At 44.3% G+C, this 21,519-nt stretch overlaps 1 protein-coding gene across 2 annotated transcripts in view; it reads right to left on the bottom strand.

The window, feature by feature from the left end:
- Positions 1–4,836: 4,836 nt before the first annotated feature.
- SKI (SKI proto-oncogene) overlaps positions 4,837–21,519 on the bottom strand; it is a 137,949-nt gene continuing 121,266 nt past the window's right edge. For both annotated transcript variants that reach the window (XM_075114303.1, XM_075114302.1), the window contains exons 3-8: positions 16,845–16,970; positions 16,227–16,342; positions 14,212–14,486; positions 12,965–13,266; positions 10,084–10,314; positions 4,837–6,426 (exon numbers count right to left, since the gene is read on the bottom strand). In XM_075114303.1, the coding sequence (XP_074970404.1) occupies positions 6,238–6,426; positions 10,084–10,314; positions 12,965–13,266; positions 14,212–14,486; positions 16,227–16,342; positions 16,845–16,970 (1,239 nt within the window). In that variant the 3' untranslated portion in view covers positions 4,837–6,237. The remainder of the gene's footprint in view (positions 6,427–10,083; positions 10,315–12,964; positions 13,267–14,211; positions 14,487–16,226; positions 16,343–16,844; positions 16,971–21,519) is intronic.

Genomic DNA, 21,519 nt, shown 5'->3' with positions numbered 1-21,519 from the left:
GCTGCAATGAGTCAGAAATAGAGAGTAGAGATTTTATTTTTTTTTGAGCTGGTTGATCATTCTCTGGCTTTTCCGCTGTTTTACAAGGGCATGTTAAGAAATGTACCAGAGCGGTGGAAATTCTGCAGCCATTTCTCAGAAAACCATGAGAGAATTACTTTAACATATGTTTCCATCTTCTGCTTTTTGCATTTCCCTCCCCCCCCTTGTATTTCTTTTTCTTTAACCTGGTACAAACTTTTATATGCTTATAAGTCTCACTATGCTACAGAAATTTCACGTTGCCGTTAGAATGTCTCTGTGGCGTGGTATGCATCGGGTCCAAGTAAATGCCTTTTCGCCTTACAGTATTGTCATGTGCAGCCCTGAAAACAAGTGTCTGTTTAAATGCTGCCTCAGAGCAGCTGCTTATCATCAGGCTGGCCGGGAAACAAGGGGCAGAAGGTGCTGGTTGACGCGCAGCCGCAGGTTGTCAGTGTGCCTCGGCACGTGTCAGGTGAGCAGGCAGAGCTTTTTTCAATTTTTTTTTTTGCCGCCTTTTCATTTTGGTATGCCAGAAAAGATAGACCGTGCAGGAAGCTGAGCTTCCCGCCAACAGCTAAGTAAGTTTAGTGCTATTTCCACCTAAAGCCAGATGGGGTTTGTTGTTATTAGCGGGGGGGGGGGGGGGGGTGGGTGCGTGTCTGTGTTTGTCAGAGGATGACTACGTGGTGAGTTACATGAGCTCAAACCAAGAACTTGCCCTGCAAGCTGCAACAGGTTAGCCACCTCATAAAATATGACCTGGCTATACGTGCAATAAATACACATAGCGTAGTATTAGCAGGTAAAGTTCTCTGTCAGTTGGCACCGTCTGCCCAAGGCCAGCCTCAGTTTGTGTCGGTGCAAGCCCGCGGCCCGGGCACTCATCTGCACTCCCTGGGCCGCAGCACGTGGAGCCGAGGCCCTTGTCTTAAAAGCCTTTTCTTGCAGCGGTTCGACGGCGTCCCATTCCACCGGCTCACAAGCTCGTGTGCAATTAGCACGGCCGCTGCCCGGGAGCGGCGGGTCACTCTGCGGGTTGAAGGCGTTCCTGGAAGAAAGCGCAGCTGGCGCTGGTTTGCCTTCCCAGCCCAGCAGCGAGGCAGAGATTTATTATTATTATTATTGCTGTCACCTCTGCTGGCACTTCGGCTGCGTCCCCACGTGCAACCCGGGAAACGAGGTTGTGTTTAGCTTAAAATACTTTGGGACGTCTTGACTAGATGATCCCTGAGGTCCCTTCGAACCTGTGGTTCTGTGACGTTTCAAGCAGGAGAACCAAGCTCTTTTTCAGATCCCTGTACGGTCTCTGAAGTTTGCCTGTCCTGAACAGCTCAGGCCACGGCTGCAAGCACAGAAAACTCAAAAAACATCCCATATCTATTAATTTTTTTCTGGACAAACAATTTTATTTTAGGTAATGCGTCTATACACTGTACATTCAGTCACTGTGGTATATAAGCATAGCTATTTTCATACATAATCTCATAAAGTCCTTTATTTTACAATATTATCTGCTTCGAGGGGAGGGGATGTGGAAAAGGACTATCAAGGTACACAGCGAAATAGATAAATATGCCAAGCTTTTTTCTTATTTTTTTTAAATCAGGCATTTATAAACAAGAAAGCATACATTACTTACATAAAAATAGTTCTAGAATAGTAGAGTAAGTCATAATATTGTCATTAGCAGCAGCATAGGAGAGACCAGGATAACAAAAATGTGCTGAAATGCTATTGGCTATTATAAATGTAAAGATTTATTTTTCTTCAATTGAAAAAATGTCATTTCTGTGAGTTCTTTTGATTAAAAAAAAAAAAGGAACAAAAACGAAACAAAACCAAAACCAAACCAAAAACAACCAAGGCAACAAAAAACTTCTCTCTAAAACACATGGACTGATGAAAGGGCAGAATGGAAAGCAAAATCAACCTTTTGGTAATAAAATACTTTACAGTGAAAATAAGGACAAATAAAATGCAAATGATGGAGAAAGGTTAACCCACATTTAAAACTTGCAAAAAGATTTTGTTTTGTTTTTTCCTAACAGACAGCAAAGGTTCTTCTTAGTTAAAAACACAACTCATAAAACAAGACGACTACCAGGTAAGAAAGAGTTTTGAAAAAGTAAACACCATATACACTTATAATACAACAGTGTAAAAGGAAAAAAAGTATTTACATGTTGAATTTACTTTTAACTTTTTTTTTTTACATTGGCTAGTTCTGTTTGAAAAGCAGAATATTATGTATAGTAGTTAGCTGCTCCATAGATATGAATGTTATTGCTGTTGGTTTTTTTTCTTTCCCTTCGTTAAGTCTTCTTTCAGTAATAGAAACAATGAGTAATTAAACTGAATATACAAGTATTAAGTAATATATTTTTAAGTACAGGGAGAGTCAACAGCCTGTAGGAAACACCTCTTCTCCCTTTTAACTTCTTAAAGGAAACTAAAGAGCAGATGAAATGAGAAGATGTGACTTCACAACTCCTGCACTCGCAGCTTGGAGCGCCAATGGAATGCAGCAGGGACTCAACGGTAAGTCGAAAGAAAAGCAATCCCATCCGAACGGGCTAACAGCTGCTTCCTGAAGTGCTGCAGACCAGAAATTACACACAGAACTCCCGCACCTCAACCACCTTCACCGCGTGCTTTTGCTCTGCAGACGCCCGCTGTTTTGACAGCTCTTTTCTAGAATTAGTGTCTCTGTGGCCACCTTCTGACAATTCTAAAAGCAATTACATGCACAGGAATTCTGAATTAGAAATAAATTACGTGCTGCAGAAATCATTAAGATTTTATTATTAAAATGTACGTAGGAAAGGCAAAATCATTTACGATAGACTCCTAGCCTGTGAACCTCTCCTGCTGATTAACTGCTGGTGTTGAACATTTGTTCCCAGTCGTCTCGCACCTTATTTAATCGTACTGATATTAAACCTTAATTTATAGAAATGTCTTTGCTAAGGTGGTTTCTCTACCAAGGATCAAACACTATCGAGTCTTAACCTCAAACATTGTGAGATTCGTTTGCCACGTATTACCCTTGACAGAATTACCGTAACGCGCGGCAAAAGACGAAACCGTGCGTTTGTACCAGTAGTTCTAAGCTCGTTTTGGAGACCTCTGTCCTGCCGATCTTATCCCATTTACCTGTGAAGCACAGGTGATGCTGGATGTTTGGCAAGACTCTTCACTACTGAGAAGACTATTTTCTGTTCTGGTTTTTTTTTCTTTAGAAAAAAAAATGCAGATTTCATTAATTCTGGAAGATAAAAGCATCACATGCACAGAAGAAATTGTGCCAGTGCGTCGGCATGCGTCCCTGGGCACGCGCAGGTAGGCAAGTGGGCCTCTTGTCCCGTAAAAAACCAGAGCGGGATGGATGTTTCCCTTTTTTGTGGCGTCGTAAGGGGGGAGACAGAGTCACAGATCGGGGGAAACCCCCCGAATTTACAAAGTAAGGCTTCAAAGAAGCTGCGAGTGGGGGTGGGAACACATTTGTTCTATGTGTAATTTCTTAACACGGCAGTAAAGCACAGCATATGCGACTTCTGAAATGCACAATGATCAACTAAAGCGAACGTCATTTAGTTTCCCTTGAAGAAATAAGTGAATAATACAGATCTGGAAATCATAAGGCTGAGAACATTTTTATGCATACTGCATAACGAAATAAACCCTTTACATAAGACAGTAATAATGCCCATTAATGAATATACGTATGGCAGAGATTTTAATTCCATGCATATGATTTAATAATTGCAGAAAAAAACATACAAAGAAGCAAAAAAAACCCCCACATTAAAAAAAAAAACCTGCTTAAGCATAATCAAAATTCCTTTTGCATTGCACTTTAGAGGAGGAGATCTGCATCTAGACTCAGTCTCCAGCATCCCAAACACACAAGGGCGAAGCCCTGTAGAAACGGACAGTTTCATGTAATTTACTTGATGTAACTGTTTCTTGCTCCCAACAGTTTTACATTGTCCCAGTAATTCCACTCCTTTCATATTTCTTCTTTTTGTACCTAAAACATATATATGAACTTCTCTGTTAATGCTCACAGTTATTATAATGGTTATTATAATGATTTCAAGCAAACAGCTCTTGTTTGAAAAAAAAAAAACCAAACAAAAACAAAAACCAAAAAACAAAATTCTAATGTACTGTAAGTAAATACTATAATTTTAGGATTGGAAGCCGCTTTCTGTCTACTGGGAAATAATTTTTAAGCTTACATAGTTTGCATTAATGTCCAAAAGCAAATAAAGATTACTGGAAATACATTTCTTTGTTTAGAATAACTCCTGTGTATGACGATGCATAGGGTTTTCTTTTTTTTTTTTTTTTTTTTTTTTTAATTCTTTAAGGTAAAAAGTGTCAGCATTGCCTATAGAAGATGCCGAGAGGAAAAATGAGCTGGAAGGCACATCTGCAGCCCCAGATCAAATTTTCACCTCATGCTGATAAGCGTGAGTGCGTAAGAGGTGAGTGTTTACAGGTGAAAATCACTTTTCTCTTGTTCAGTAAAGCACCAAGTTAAGCACTTCCCGGAGCGTCCCTACGGCCTCCCAACTCCTGCGGGAGATGGAGCCGTGCAAAGCTGGTCTGAAACGCCCCGGCAGTGCCCTGGCGCGTTCGTGTCTGGTGGCGTTCCAGACCCGCTGAACCCTCCTCCTGCGTGACGACGCAAGGCGTCACGCTGTGCAAAGTGGGTTGATGATGTTCGCGGCTGTTAGGCAGGGTAGAATCTAGAACGCTCGACTTGTAAACTTTAGAAACATGGAATAAAATGCAGAGTAAGATTCTGACAAAGTGCAGTTTAAAAAAAAAAAAAAGAACACACCACCACCAGCAGTAAGACAACATGATGATGGCATGCTGCATTTTTATTCCGGGGCTGCGGCTTGGATCCCAAAATTAAAGTAATTTCTGTTTTGTTTTTTTTTTTTAAAAAACCCACAATTTTTTTTTTAAATTTTTTTTTTAAAAAGACATAGGCTTATTCACAGCAGCAAAAATGTTGTTTGTCTTTTCTGTAGTATCTGCTAATGCGATGTTGCACTCTCCTTGGGCACAGAAATCCTGACTGACAGTTCGTAATAAAAGCAGGTAAATACTGAATTCATGGTACGATGGTGCAACAAAGATGAGTTTTCCAGAAAACTGAAAGCTGAAGGAAAGATTTCAGAATGACTTTAAAACACACGTCTTCTGCTTCGTTTCTCAACCGACTTAACAGATCATCCATTTCCTTCCTTTATTTCCTTCTTTCTTTTCCCAAAGCTGAAGTGCTCTTGGATGAAGTGAGTCTTTTGAACACAGCAATTAATGAAGATGTCTTTAGAAAAGATGGCATGATTTGCAAACACTGAAGTCTGTAAGGCTGGGTTTAGAACTCTAAAGCGTACATCTTCTCTTCCCATCCCCACTCCCACCCCCCACCCCCACCCCCCTTTACAATCCTGCATCTTCCTTTCTTCTTGTGTTCAGGACAGGAAATGAAGACGATTCTTTCTAAGGAAAAAATCAACTCTGAAAAGCACTCTGAAATTCTCATACAACCACGTGACGGGATTTAAACCGTGATGGCTTCCTAGATGGCTGGAAAACTGCTAATGAAATGGCATCATCACCAGAGGGCTTCTACGTTAAGAATCCCAAAGCCTATAACAAGTCATTAAAAATTGTGCATCGAAGGTTTTTTTGTTTTGTTTTGCTTTTAAAGGTTCATTATAAAAATCTTGTTAATTTTTTTTAATACCAAGTCTGTGTAATGAATTATTTTAAATAGCTTATAAGAAAAGTTTGTTTGTTTTTAAATTCCAAAATGTTCCACCAGGCAGACGGGCAACATAAAAACACTGCCATGCTTGCCTTTTGCTCTGATTTTAGTTGGACGATGCTGCTTGCTTGGAGTTTGCCAGTAGAAAATTTGCTGTGGACTTAAAAGTATTTTCTTTATAAACACTTTGTGTTTTATAGGCACAGTAAGATGTTGTGCTATATGGATTGGAAAAAAAAGAGGCGTAATTCAGTGCTTCTGTTATAAAGAGTAACGTTTGCCTTCCAACTAGTAAGAATCCATACTCATAGATCTGTGTGCCAAGACACGACTACTCACACATGCACTTACACACGTACCCCACACATCCTCCCTTACTGTGCATATATGTCACTCATAGGCGTATCAGACGACGCGGTGCTGGGTTAGTTCTCAATGTTGCTCGCTGTGTTTTCGCTGCTGGGTTGGCTGCTTGGTTTAGGCCACAGTTGTTCCTGAAGTTCCTTGACTACCTTTTCCAAGTGTTCTCGAGCCTCCCTTTCATGCATCAGGTCAGCTCGGAGCTGCTCCCTGTCAGCCTCCGCATGCTGAAGCTTAACCTGTAGGTCCTCAATCTAGAGAAAAGCAGATTAAGAAACATAATAAACTATTGTAGTATCTCAGTTCCATTGTGGTTTTTTGTTTAGACGTTATACAGACTGGCGCCTTAGCACAAAGTGAGAAGAGTAATACAACCGTGTACTTCCACGTGTAAGGTTATCAAAGTTGCGGTGAGGAAGGAATTGCCTTTTCCCTACTTTTTTCCATACGCTATTGTACAATTATGCAAGTGCATTGCGTGAACTCTTCGGCTTTGACATTCTTAAATATTTGTGGTGGCTTTAGTTCCAGAAAGGAGGATGAAAAAAAAACAGAAGTGTGCCTTAGTGTAACAGAGCTCTGCTCACTGCGCTGCTTAAACCACCACTGTTGTTTCTCGAGGCCGGCAGCAAGTCGGCAAACCACAAGCTAAGTTTGCACAGGTAATTTACTTTCAGATTTTTTGCAATGGTTATTAATAGGAGTGACCGGAACCACATTCCGTGGCTTATGTGAAAGGCCTGTGTCTCAGCTCTAGCTTAATGTCCAACAAAAGCAGCTGTAGTGTCGTGGCATGCAGGAACTGTTACGTCCTTCATACCACATGCAGGGAGCTGGCGGGAGGGAGGCGGGGAGGTACCGTGCAGGGGCAAGGGTGCTCTGAGCATGGGTGTGAGGAAGTCCGGACCCGGGCGCCCTCTGAGCAAGCAGAAACTCTCCAAATGACAGTGAAAATTAGCACCATTTTGACTCATAAATAAACAGCCGGACTTTGGAGGGCGGGAATGGGACTGAGTAGTGACTTCACACAGAAATGGACTTAAAGAAATACGTGCTCCCAGCAGCCTTAGATCACTTGCTGAGTGCTAACAGTCCTCCAACGTACAGCAAGAGACACAGAGGGCCTCAGCGTCCCCAAAGGACCCAGCAGGCAATCGTCCTGTTTTTCACTTAATGATACCAAAGGCAGGGAAAAGCCCCAGTATTCAAGGGTGTAAACATCAGAAAAACTGCACTGGTTCAAAATATGCAGCTTTAGGCCACAAACAGATAAGATAAGCAGTTATCAGAGATTACCATTTAGCAAAGAAAAGGAAAAAACCTGTTTTGGGCTAAAATGAAGGCTACCCACCACGCCAGCCATATTTGGAGCTCAGTATCACGGTAAGGAAAAAAAAAAAGCGCATAAACCACACCAATAGGTATTCATACTTTAAGTATAAAGACATTTACACCCCTGAATTTGTCGTCTTACTGCCTTGAGCTTGGCCGATGATATTTCTCTCAGACAAAGGCTGTCTAGAGAATTGTGGTTTCCTCAAAAATAAGTGACAAGCACAACATAAGTGACAAACTTCCTGTGTGCACGCCAAATTAGAGATAAAAGGCTCTATAAAGCTTTAATTTACAATTTCTTACATGACTTGGGAGCTTAAGTCATAGTGATGTCTTATAAAATTCAGCCTTTGAAGTTACTTAACATTTTCTCCTCTTAAGTGCCAAGCAGCAACCTCCAAGGTAGCTGCTGCACAAAGCAGCTATTCCAGGCCCTGAGCCATCAGCTGCCACGTGATATTTTGCCCAAGCACAGCAATAATGTAACCTGACTGCATTTGGGGCTTAACGGGTGTCCTCACGCCGCTGCGCTGGGCCCTGGTGCTGCCGTGGCGAGCCTCAGCACTCACAACAGCGCACGGCCCGTGATACTGCCATGTGCCATGGGTGTCCTTAGGAAAGACAACCCGGGGCATATTCAGTTCCTTGAATTCTTTCTGAGGTGATTTTTAGCCTGCCATGTTCGCGACCCTCTTATTCCCACCCAGGGAGGGAATTTATTAGGGGACTGAAAATCCACCTTGGCAAAAATTTTCACGCGTCCCACGAAGGAAGGGCGGCCGTGGCGGCAGCGTGGCAAAGCTGGGGCTGGTCCGGCGGGCGGTTACTGCTGTCTGCACTCGCTGTTACCTTGCCTGCCTGTTTGGTTTTTTTTTTCCTTCCCCCTCAAGTGGAAGTCAACTGCTGGCAACGCCCAGCGCAGCAGCTCTCAATCTGGTTATGTTTAGTCTGGACACCTCTTATCAGTGAGACATCCTGTGATGCTGGGGAGGAAGCCCACATCATTTCCTGCTTCTGGTCTCCTGGTTAGACATGTCTCATAGTGGCACAGGCGGACCACTCCCCTTCCCGTTATTGAGAGCCTGGGCTTAGAAGCATTTCTGATCGCTAGTGCTTCTTCTTTTCCTCCCCCCCCCCACCTTAAAGTAACCACACCAACGATTTGCAGCTCAGGCTTTAGGCGTGGCAGCACGCTCCTGCAGCATGGCTCGCTAACAAGCAGCGTGGCACCAGCATTGCTAGAGTAAACGTGGTCTAGAAGTGCTCGCTTTAACGCAGGTATGGTACCACATGCAAGTTAGTCCTGCAAAGGTATGACACCTATGTGGCATCTGCGTGTAAGCGAGATAGCGTTGCTCTAGGAGTTCAAAATTAGGCAAGTGTGCCTGATTTTTTCAGAGCCCTTCTGTTGCTGACCCTTGCCTTTTATCTCTGCTTTTCTCCACCAGGCTTTTAGCTTGGGGACCGGTGATGGGGGCAGCGGGGTGCTTAGGTGGGGCAGGTCAGAGCAAGCCTACAGGGGCGGCAGCGACGGCAAGGAAAGGCGTCAGCCTTACCGAGAGGGGCTGTCTGGGAGCCCTCGCTAGGGAGGAGAGGGGGTTTGAGGGGGTTAACCATGGGTGTGGGCCCATGCCCTTTTATAGGAAATGCGTTACTGGGCAACTGGGATTGTTTTACTGGAGGAAGGGGAAGGCAGGGCATGCAATGGATTCCTCATCAGGGCTGTTTCTCACGGAAATCCAGGAGGCTGCCACTCTGCTCTCAGCCCAGCCTGTTATGCTGGGTCACTTCAGGGGGCATTCCATGTGCCCTGCACCACCGAGACACAACAAGGCCACTTAAGGATGTGCAGCCGGAGCTCTTGGCTCGCTTGGCTTTGGATGGTTTAAATAAACTTCAAAATCTTGTATTACAAGAGAATTTGATGCGGAGAGGGCGGGGAGGGATTTTTAGTTCGAAAGCTTAACGCGTACATGTTGCTTGTAACAACATGTTCCTGCATTCCTAGAACTTTCACTGAGATCAGACTGGAATTCTTTTCTTAGACCTGACAGTTTGCTTGACTTGGGCTTTACAACTGCAAACATCCCTCCTTCCCAGCACTGCGGTTTGCTTATTGCTGGGCTGTTGCTTCTTCTCTTGTTTTCAATAGTTCCTGTAGGTCTAGGCTGATCTTCAAGGAAAAATACTATTAGAAAAAGTGGCTCTGCCTAATAATTACAGTATTGAAATGGATCCCCACGCACTGGCAGTGCCTACGGAGTACTAGTGGAACTGCAGCAACATGTAGCATTTGTCTTAGTTCTCTGAAAATGGTGATTTTTCAACTGAAAAATGTGCTAAGTTCTAGGCAGAATGGCGGGGCTGCCATCGGTGGCCAGCGTGCCGGCCGGCAACACCTTGCATGAGGATCAGGGCTGTGAACTGACATGATGGGGGCACACGCTGGACTGGCAGCAAATTAGACAAAACAAGGCCGCTGGCACTGGAGGACAGACAGACCCTTGAACTAGCCCTGAAGACTGTGGGAATAGTAAGCTTACTTGCGGTAATCACCTTCAGCATTCGGGTCTTACCTGGGCTGAGTACTTGGCCCGGAGCCTGCCTGCTTCACAGCCCTTGTCACAAACCCGAATCTGCCTGGCTTGTTCCAGTTCCCTCTTCAGTCGTATCCGAGACTCATTGGCTTCCTTCATTTTCTTCTCATTCTCAGCTCTCAGACGTTCAATCTCTTTCCTTAAGTTGCGCTTCGCCTCTGTTGCCTCTCTCAGTTTCTCTTTCTTAGCCACTCTTAAGAACTCCAGCTCCTAGAAGACAAAAGCAGTTAACTTGTGAGAACTGAGGAGCTGAGACTAAATTAGTGCAAGGAAACAGAACTGTAAAGGAAGTGTTCCAACCTAAATTCCCACCTTCTGTTGGTTATGACCGAGAAGGCTCACGTCTAAACCTCATTCTGAACTTTGTACCAGCTTTTCCCCTTTAAATCAACATGAGATCCTACGCTCAAGATACCCTGAATTCTTGGATAATAACAAGCTATACACTACAGCCACATTTTGCTTTGTCAAGCAAAATAGCTGTGACCATCTGTGACTGAATAAAGATGAACTGCAGTTGGAGAGAGCTACTAGCAATGTGCTCTACACCAGCTCGAAGTTTCAAACAAACCAACTGTAATGCCTGCACTTTAATTGAAGCCACTGAAGATGCACGGCGTTACGATAAATGCCATTTGCGAGTGCCCTTTGCGTAGAGCAGAGCCGACCAAGAAAGTTTACTACTTGCTGAAGGAATCAGTGAACAGTTCCGTGTTATCAAGCCCCCCGAAAAATCCACTTAAGGCAAGCATGAGAACAACCACATCGCCCATCTTCCTTCTATGTCTCGGCAATTCTGTCCTGCTGTAGGGACCTGCTGTGTAGCCCTAAGTCTCTTGGCAACCAGCCAATGGACTGCTCTGTCACAACACCTGGAAAACTCCAGGCTAAAACCTTAAGCCAAATCGAAACCGTACTTTGGTCTGGACATCACCACTCCCACAGTCCAGGTTCTTAATAGGAGCTGCTGCCTTGAAATCTCAAATGCAAGAGCGAGCCATTAACTGAAGTGATAATGATAAGGAACCTAAAGGTACAAAGGAAGAAACTCATAAGTTTTTAAAAAGCTGTTGTTAAAAGACCCGCTCGTCACAAGCACAAAAATGTGGCTCGCAAAAGGTCTGTCTCCTAAATGGTTAAAACAGAAGCTAAAGTTCAATTTTTTTCCCCCAGAAGCAGCATTTCCTCTCCGTCAGAGTCAAACCCTCACAGCAACGCGCTTCTGTTAAGTAACACTGCCGCCGGGTCATGGGAAATTCACTCTTTTGACAATCTCACTTCCCAGCCAGGCCATTGTTAGCTCGGCCTTGCCGCTGGAAGCATGCGCACATGCGCTTGCTCCGTACGTGGAACTGGAAACCCACAGCTGCCCAAATGGGAAATGGTGGCCAGACACCATCTTCCCTCTCATTCTGACGCGTCGCTTGATTGAACGCCTCACACTCAATCCTGCTTCATCAATACTTTGTGCAATTCCTGCCTTACTTTAAGTACACACCGTGCATTTAGGTTAGATATTTTAAAATTAGCTTTAAATGTATATTACTCAAATATTTACTTTTACTTTTAAATACATAAAATAAAACATTTATTTCCTGAAACACAAGGGAATGAAGTGATTTGCTCAAGGTGACACCGACCGAGCAGCTCAGTTGAAAAGACAGCTCTCGGCCTCCCCTCCCTGGGACCCGGACCCGCAGCTCGTGCGTAACCAGCCACCTTCACGCGGGAGGTTCGCAGCACAGAAACCAGCACTCTGCGCTGCAGCTCTTGCACAAACCTGAGCTGGCAAACTTCTGCAGACATTCTAATTGTGATCATATCTATATGCTTAATATAATCTCTCCTTCACCTCCTCCTGCCTGCTAGCAGAGCGCTTGCATCTAGTGCTGGTGTTCTGAGAATTGGGGTTTTTTGGTGGTTTTTTTTTTAATCATAGCAGTCTCACTGCACACAAGTCACTTCTGTGAGCTACTGTCCTTCGTTTCATTCCCCAAAGAAACAAAACGCACTGTGCCAGCTAACGGCTGTATACCTGCTTCCGACCAACAGCACAAGTACTGGCTTTCTGTCTCCCATGCTAGATGAGACAAGGCCCTGGCACCCCACACGCGTCCATGGATTACACTCCCAGCTCGGTTCCAGCTCCACATACAACATTCAAAGCGGACATGCAAATCTTCTGCACTGGCTCTACCTTCCACTCCCAGGTACTGCTTTTGCCCCAGCTCCAATAAAGAAAACTTCTCCCGCTGTTCTGTTGAGCCGCTGGGATTTGCTAATGGCCAGGACATCCCTGCGGCCGTTTTGTCTGGCCACTCTTTGATACGACCGATGCATCAAGGAGCTCCAGAAATAAGGAGCTTCACTGAATGAAGCAAGAAACGTTCCACGAAGCCTGGCTAACGGAAAGCTGAACAAAGACCTGTAGTTCAGCTCTTCCTCAGAGCTTCAGCAAGTGCCTGTGTCCCAGAACACCCTCCCTCAGCTGGGCAATGGCAGGATTTTAAAAAAAAATCGTTTAAAACTACAGATAAAGCCTCCATAAGGTCAGAAATGTTTCTAGTTCCATTAAATGAAACCCAAATAAACTGTGCTGGACTAGAAGGTTTTTTCAGTAATGTTGATTTTGGTAACCATGGATTTACGCCCTAAGGCAAAAACAGGTGGCGAGCTTAAAAATGTAGGAATGGTTCCTGAACGCTTTGGTTTCCCGGCTGAATTTACAAACAGACCCCAGGAAAGGCTGTTGCTATTTGGGAAAAATGAGGCAACTCTTACTTACATGAGACTACCTAATGGTTTCTACCCGGAAGAGTATTTGCAGACAGGGTAAGAGAAAGCTCTTTTTCAACCTTACCTGATGCAGGCTGCGTTTGGCTTGCAAGGCAGCATTCAGCTTCTCTTCCTGCTTCACTCTCATTTTAACAACTTCATGGAGGAATTTTTCTTTGGCTTCTTTTGTATCTAGGCCACTGTCCAGGGCCTGCCTTAGGTGCTCCAGCTCAGCTTCCAACCCACTGCTGTGAGAGTCAGAATGTGTTGCAACCTCATATGAACTGTTGACTGTGACTGGGGCTTGCATCCCAGGGGAGCTCATGTCCTTTGCAGAGCTGGATGAAGTGAAGGACGGGGAGGAGAGCGAGGATAAGGAGGAGGTGACTGAAAAATAGAAATATTGAAAATTAATTTTAAAAGGCTAAAACTACTATAACTCAAAATATGCTGAGGCCCTTTTGTACTGAGGAGACAGACGATATTCAATGAAAAAAAAAAAGGAAGAAAAAAAATCGGGTTATATTTTGATACTTGAAATATGATGAAAACACAAACCCGACTGACAATTTGAATTGTGACTTTGGAACTTATGTCACAAACAGCGTTTTCTCCATGGATGTGAAGAAACAGATTTCTTCAGGGAAACCTACACCAACCTGCTGTTTGCAGTGGGTAAAATTCCTTCTTCCTGCATAAACTGCATGCACTAGAACTGCGTGCATGAACATACTGAGGGCAGCAGCAGAATTGTCTAAGTGACATGAATGAGGTGATGCCAGTGTCTTCCTTCATCTTTTGCCGAGGCCCAATATCAGAATACTGTTTAAGAACGAACTGGTTCTTGATCACTGCTTGACCTATTCAGCTCCACGGATGCAGTATTGAAACTGTGTGACCACGTCCTGTCTCACACCTGCACGTGTGTGCGCTCTGGAATTTTTACGGGCTATTTTTGCGTATATCCCACAAAGGCTTTTATAGAAGGCCCTTGATCAGATAGCAAACATCAGCATTTATGTCAACACCACATATATTTTGTCCTCTGCACAACACCTGCTCTAATGAGAGACGCTGGGTTAGTGACACCCATGGTTCAGGTGCTTCTTGTTGTCAACGCACGTTCCTCTCCCAGCAAAACACACCCCCAACTTATGTCCCCCTCTTAGTTTTCATTATTACTTAAGGCTGTATTTTTACATCCCATTGAGGTATTAGGCTTCCAGAATCATATTTAATCACAACAGAAGCTGAACAGCTAACTGCTGTGGATTACTGAGGAAAATCCAGCACAAATAAAACAAAATAAAGGCAGATATAACCGTCACTTACATTCTTCCCTGGTTTCTACTTCAATTTCTGCTTCTGATTCCTTATCCTCTTCAGTGGCAGTAACAGTGGCCGCAACAGTGGCTGCTGCCTCTGGGATGGCACTGTTCTCTGCAGCAAGTTTTCTTTTCCGTGGCTGGACAGTGCTGCTCAGCGGCTCACTGCTCCGCGATACTACTGTGGCGCAGGGAGGGTTGCTGACAATCTTCTGTTGGGCTGGAGGTGCGAGTGCCACATTGGGGGCCACAGCATTCTCAAAGCTTTTGTAGGAGTAAAAACTGGTTTAGAGGGGGAGGCAAAAGGAAGGAGAAAAGAGTCATACTCTTGGCTTTGAAATGCTTCCCTGTCCGTGTGTTACACTGAAACTGCAAGAACACTTGCTGGAAAGACAGTGAAGTTCCATTGATTTACAGCAGCTAAGAATCTGCCTATGTATCTGCTTAGCGTTTTGCACTCACTGAAACATGGAGGTGTTTATGCTGCTGATCTCCATCCAGTTCAGAAGGGATCACATTCAAAGTGCCACATATTCTAAGAGCACCAAAGAGATGAGATCCTGCTGAGTCTAAAAATTATGATGCTTCGTCATGATCTTCATGCATTATCGTTTTACCTAACTGCACAGTTTTACTTCTGCCTATCCACAAGTGTTTTGTAAACTTGGAAATGGCACTTCCTCCAGAAAAGCCACAGGAGCACAAAAAGCATTTAGTGTTTTGACACAGCGTGCATCTGAGTGCATGTATGTAAAACAACTGTTAAAAACCCCAACAAACCTATGTTAAAGGACAGTAATATTGTAATGTCAAATACGCAGAATTTTGCAAAAAACATAGCAGACTGCCTTTGCCACTTTAGTTCAGCATCTACTACATGATGTACCTTCAGTCATACGTTAAAATTTCTCCTGAACCTGTTGAAGGTGTTTTTTTTCCCAAGACTTAAATTGGCCAAATTTCTCACAGGGATACCAAGGGCATACTCTTATACTGGTTCAGCCCTTCTCTCCCTACCTAAATGCAAAGTCTGTTTAAAAGAAAGGATATGCTGGCAGGCTTTCTTTCCTTTTCCTTTCCTTTTTGTTTTTAAAAATCAGTCCCCACAGCTTCTAAGAAACTTGTTCATAATGGCAGCAAAATATGTTCTCCATAACGCTCCCTACAACCACCTGGCCACTACAGTCAAACTTTCCAAAGAAACCATTACCCTTAGGCAGAAATCAGGCACAAACATTTTTCAGACTGAACAGTTCAAGTCTGGCAAAGGAACGTATAATTGCCCTGGCGCTTTCTGTTCTAACTGTGACACCAGCAGTCCCACCTATTACGGGTGGTGACTCATTCTTGTACCAGTTTAATTACATTCCTATCTAAGAGCAGAATCTGGCCTATAACATCAGCTTTCTGAGGGGTCTTACAAGCTAAGGAGCTTTCCGCTGGCCCTCCAGCCCGGTGTGCTCTGGCACGGCCCCCAGGACCACTGGGCATCGAGAGGGAACGGGGTAGCCTGTGCATTTGGTCCTCCGTCTTCCTACGGTACTGTCAATACCAGAGGGGACGTGCAGCTGCGTGGTGGCCTGCTGACGGGCAGCGTTACCGAGCTGCTGCAGTTACCAATTGGCAGTTGCCTGGAAATAGCTGACTGGTCCCTGACCACCTGCCCTAAGAGGGCAACTCAATCTTCCTCTGAGGAGTGAAGCCTGAGAACTTCTGATGACTGTACCCCAAAACGATCCTAAGTTCATAGAAGCAGCCTTCGTTTCAGACTTCTATGGCACGTTTCACCTCAGAAAACCTATTTAACGAATGCACAAAATATCAGTACTTCTTTTTGTTTCCCTTCTGCAAATTAAAACATTGCAGCTGCAAAATGCTTTTTAATCTGATGCTAGCAGACTGACTGACTGAATTACAAAGCCACCAGTTAACAGCGCAAGGGAACAAACGTAACGCAACTTGCCGACAAACAAATCTCCACGGCTGCTACCCCCACTCTCCCTTCGGTTCACGTCTCCTTACCTGTCCCGGATCAATGCAGGAAGATGGGTCGAGAGCTCTTTCTCATTTGCCGATACAGCAGGGGACCAGGGCCGGAAAGCTGAGAGACGCTGACGGGGGTGGACACAGCCAATACTCTGGGAAAGAGCGGAAAGAAAAATAAGTAAATACAAGCATTCTTTTAACCTACGAATCACAATGGAGTGCTAGTGATGCTTCTCAGTACACATTCTGTTATCTCTAAAACTACTCCCCCACAGGCTAGGACCTACTCACTTAGCAGGTTCCACTGGAAGAGGTGAACTGTACTAATGAAAAACCACCTGTTTTTTCCTTGCCAATAAGTTATATTTAGCTTGCAGAGTCCACAAAAGGCTCCTGAGTCTTTCAGGATTCTCGTACCCCAAAGGCATGAAGGAATTGCTCTCTTCATTGTCACAATCAAGGTCAGAGAATGCTGGAAGACGGCAAAGAAACTGGGAGGACTGTATAGCTCCAATGTTTACTGGGGAAAGGGTAGAAATGTTATTAATCTAGAAAACCTGGGCAAGTTCTTTCTCTCGTTTTCTCTTCTGGTTTCAGAACAGGGTTGCTACATGCTAGTTTGATCCCTCTTTTGATTACAAAATGTTGAATCACCTTATTAGATGAACTGGATAAGGACCGTAACCAACTGGACTGTTTTTCCTTCTCAGTAGAAGCTGGAGATTGGGAAGCAGAGTCATCTATTTTGGGCTTTTTGGAAGCAGGAGGATCTGAAGGGACCTGAAACAAAGACAGGCAGGAAAAATCAAAGACAGAATTACTCATTTTGCAATCAGCTTAGAAACAGGTTATAAGGCAGAAGCAAATTCTGTATCTAAAAGAAAGGAACTCTGGGGTTTTTCTGTGGTTTTAAACCTAAGGAAAAACAAAGGAGTGAAAACAAGGGACAGACACAAACTATGACATAATGCGGCTTCATTCCTTCCTTTAAAATACTTTGATATAGTGTAGATGGTGCAGGGGTGATAGGCAATAATGTGAGACATTCACACCATGTTGCAGAGAACTATCTGCCTTTTATTATTTTTGTATGCAGAAAGGTAAGGTTTAATGTGGTTGCTGAACTGGAAAGATTATTTTAAACGAGAACAGAACAGACTTTGTTATTCTGTTTGCAGTGGTTGTTATGCCGATGACTTCACTACCCCACAGCTGCAGTGGATTCTGGGGGTGCTGCCAAAAGCTGCTTTGCCTTTTCCACAAGTGGCTCAGCTTGGCCCATAAATCATCCTCAAGCATAAGAAAGCCCTTTGGCAAGCAAAACCCCTTTCCTTCAACACTGTGAAGGAATAAAATTCCTATAGTCCCAGCGTGGCTTGCAAAAAAATTGGTAACTACTGGTTTAACTGGTGCAGTGGGGATACCAGCTTGAAGCCTTGCCAGTACAAACACGTCTATCAGCAAAGAGGGAGAAGGTTCTGGACCTTATGCTGCATCACGGCTAGAAATAGTAAGAGAAACAAACATACCACCTCAGTTTCTATTCCTTTTTCTTTCTTTTCGCAATTCTGAACTCTCTACCTTTCCACATTCCCATTCAACCTGGTTCTAAGAAAGGTGGCAGAACCATGCTGCAATAACTAGCAATCCCTCACATTTGCATTAATTTTTTCCATCCTTACACCTTACTGTGATTTTTGTGGGCAAACAAGTGTTTACGTACACACAGGTGTGTTTGTAAAACACAGGCATGGCAACATCTGGAGAGCCTGAAATGCTTCAAAACCAGGTCTATTCGCCAGTGAAAGACAGGATCTTATTTGCCAATGGCTCGTGTTCTGAAAATCAGTCCCCTTGAAGGCACCTCAAACTGGGGACTCAGAGACTGCCTCCCCAAGTGGTTCTTCACTCATTAAGACTCTGATCCAAATAACTTTACCTGAAGAGTTCAAGAGGAACTGAAAGCAGGGTTGTTAAAATGCACTTCTCCAGACTCCCAACTGACTTCCAGGCAAACCCAACAGCTATGAACTACAGCAATGCCATCCCTTTTGCACACCTTAATTAGGAGGAAATTATGACCTCATGTCCATGCACAGCCTCCTGCTTTCATGGAAGCAGGGCAGTGGTGTGGAACCGCGGCTCAAGCCGATGACTATCTAGCTAATGCCAGTTCGTCTGGCAGCACACGCCACTCTTACCGCTTCTCCAGGCCAGTGCGCATAGTAACATAATCAAACCAAGCCTGGAGGTTTTAGCAAAGCATTCCCTGGCACTCTGGAGCTTGGGGCAGCTTTCCATATGTAGCAGATGAAGAAGAATGACATGGGTGTGTATATGTGTAACCCCAAGTACAAAATTAGCTCGTGCCAGTGCCAAATGCCAGCTTCAATGGATTTGCAGAGGATTCTTGCGGCACAGCTTCAGGCTTCCCCAGGCTTGACTGTTGTAGTGGCTATGGCACGGCCCCTCCTATCTAACTCTACTAAGAAAAGGCATTTCTAAATGCTTTTTTTAAAAGACGCACGACAATTGCGTCGGAAAAGATTTGTTTTTGCTTTCAGAGATGCTGTCTGTGCAGAATTAGTGACAGCATTAGAAAGGTATTTGGCAAGTGACTGCTGATCCCAACCCTATCCACTGGGGATGGTGAGCTGTGTGGGGAGGGGAACTTGGGGTGGAGGGTGAGGAGGAAGGGGGGCTTGGAATGAAAAAGGCAACAGGTGGCAAGACTCAGCATGGAAACCCGTTCCTCCCCCCGACCATCCGCGCTCTGCTGTCTGCAGAACATTCTGTTCAGGCAGGCGTGGAGACGGCCATCCCGGCCCGGTACCCCTCGGCCACAGCGCTCGCAGAGCCGGAGGGGGATCGGTGCCGCGGGGCGCGTGTGAAAACAAGCGGCTTTGGGAGAAGCAGAGCAAGTGTCAGGTTTTAGAGGTTCGAGGAGAGATGGCAACAGAATGATCCCATCTGCATTTTTAAAGAAGTCATGTCTCATCTCCAGCTTTCTCCACTGTCCCCCTTCCCTCCCCTTTAAATCAAGGCTGACACCAACGATCAGGAGGGCTCTGAGCACAAAACGTTTCATCAGTAGACCCGGGAAATGATGCTTAACCTTTTGTTGCCAAGAGCCAGTATTGATCCGAAATCATGAGTAGCTGCTGCTAGAAAAAAAAGCAGTAGACAAGGTGTGTGCGTGGAGGAAAAATAGGTTTGCCTTCCCCACAAAGAGATGGAAATGGGATGAAAGAAGGGGGAGAGGAAAACAGGTACTAAATGGGGTCTGTAGATTTTTCTAACTTCATCTCCCACCACAGGACTCTTCAGTATTCCTGACGAGCTAGTGCTGTCTAAAGTGGTAAAGGACTTCAGCTGGGCTCAGAAAAGGACTGCTGCCAATTTTTGAACTGCTGTGATGACCTCCACCAGGTTTCTTTCCATCCACTATCCCATTTTGCTTACGCAGATCATCTGGTTGAGGCAGGAATTGCCTCTCGCTACATGCTGAAAAAAAACCCACCATGAATTTAGCTTCCATTTTAACAATATAAAAATGTAGTAGTTCTGGAGTTTCTCGCCCTGGTCTCCAAAATACTGAGGCACTACATGTTGCTGTTAATCTAGAAATGAGATTAATCTCGGAAACCCATGAAACAGAAGGCTTCTGGCTACAACCTGTAGCCATTTGCTGAAGTTTTTGCCCTTGTCTAGTTCTATCTGCTTGGACATCCCACCGAAAACACTTTTGTCCCCCTCCACAGAAATACTGTGCCTGTGCCATGAACTCATCAAAAACACCACCTATAAACACCCAAAGCAGGTCAGTGATGTGCTGTACCACACTCTGCTTGTTTTGTGCTGCCTTCTGATGCTGGAAGAGGCAGAAGCAAATTTGCCCACAACTACAGGAAGACACTTAGATACGGAACAAGACTAGATACTGAACACAAAATCTTCCCTTCATATGACTCACCGATTACATCCCACTCTAGGACAGATTCCAGGCAACAATATACCTCACTCTGACACTTCCAACCCAGCCACAGCAGCCAGCAAACCTTCGTATTGGCTCAAATACGGATGATTTTATTTCATTTTCTCTCTTTGCCGAATAATGAAACATACAAAGTTGCAAAAGAAATACTGAAAATCTGATGTAACTTGTTTGCCATCTTCATAAATGACTTATGAAACACTTGAACCCAAACCCCAGAAGCCTGAAATAAATATTTCCTTATTTCCTATTCAGTTTTTTCTTCCATGGCAGGCAACTTAATAATTTGTTGTCAAACGGGCTTTGTTCTGGGCAAGTGATTTGCTAACATATGTTTTCTTCAATCTACAGACGTAAGAAACTTCATGATACAAAGTGGGCCCAGACATGCCGTGTGAAACATTTACTTAGGCTTTTGGACTGTTGTTTTCTGAAGCAATTGATTTTTGAGAAAAAACAGATACAGAAAGATTTATAAAGTTACTAAAAAAAGATTTTAAAAGTACATTCCAAAGGGAAATTTGGGCATGTGAACTTCAATGTCAGCCATTTTAAGGCAAACTGAAATTAAGCAGCCCAATTTGGCCTCTAGCCAACCAGGGCCACATTTGACATGTCAGATCAAATTTTCTGCTTCAATTAATTATTACAGTAATAAACCATGAGACCAGTAGAAAGAATTTTTGACCCTCTACTTCTCAAAAAGACAAGCCTTCCCCAGCGCTCAGTACCACGAACAGAACCAGCAGACCAAGCAGCACTAGGTCAGTACAACACCTGAACATTACTTTTCGTTGCAACAGAGAATGGAAAATGAGCCCAGAAAAAATTCTTAAATTTTAAGATTTGGGAGTGCTCACCGATTAGATTCTGGGTGCCTGAGCATCTACCAAAACACACTGCCCGAGTAATTAACTTTCTTTTCCCTACCTTATTTCCCACACTATGGAACTGGGCTGAGCGGATGACTTTTGTTCTCTCCCGACTCTTCGCTCTGCTGCACCAAACAATGCCAGCTGCATCTTTACGACACTCTGTGATGTGAGCAGCTATCCACTAGGGGATAAGCTAAGACCACTACAAACAGGACAGCACTCCCTTCGGGAAGGACAGAACACTAGTACAGGCCAAACCCTGCAAAATGGTACATTCAATGGAACTGCAACTAGTCTTGTGCAACTGACAGTCTAAACCTACCTAAAACCTGTATCACCAAACACGGGCACTTCCGTCTTGTGCAGAAAACCAACCACTACTGAGCGGGGCTAGAACTCTGTGCAGCCTCGTGTTCACAGAACACCAAGGATCCTCTTAAAATCCTTCAAACTTCAGCAT

Source organism: Phalacrocorax aristotelis, chromosome 19 (genome assembly GCF_949628215.1).
Source record: "Phalacrocorax aristotelis chromosome 19, bGulAri2.1, whole genome shotgun sequence".
Classification (NCBI taxonomy): domain Eukaryota; kingdom Metazoa; phylum Chordata; class Aves; order Suliformes; family Phalacrocoracidae; genus Phalacrocorax; species Phalacrocorax aristotelis.
The sequence above is the reverse complement of the archived record's forward strand: the minus strand, read 5'-3'. Positions and strand labels throughout refer to the sequence as shown.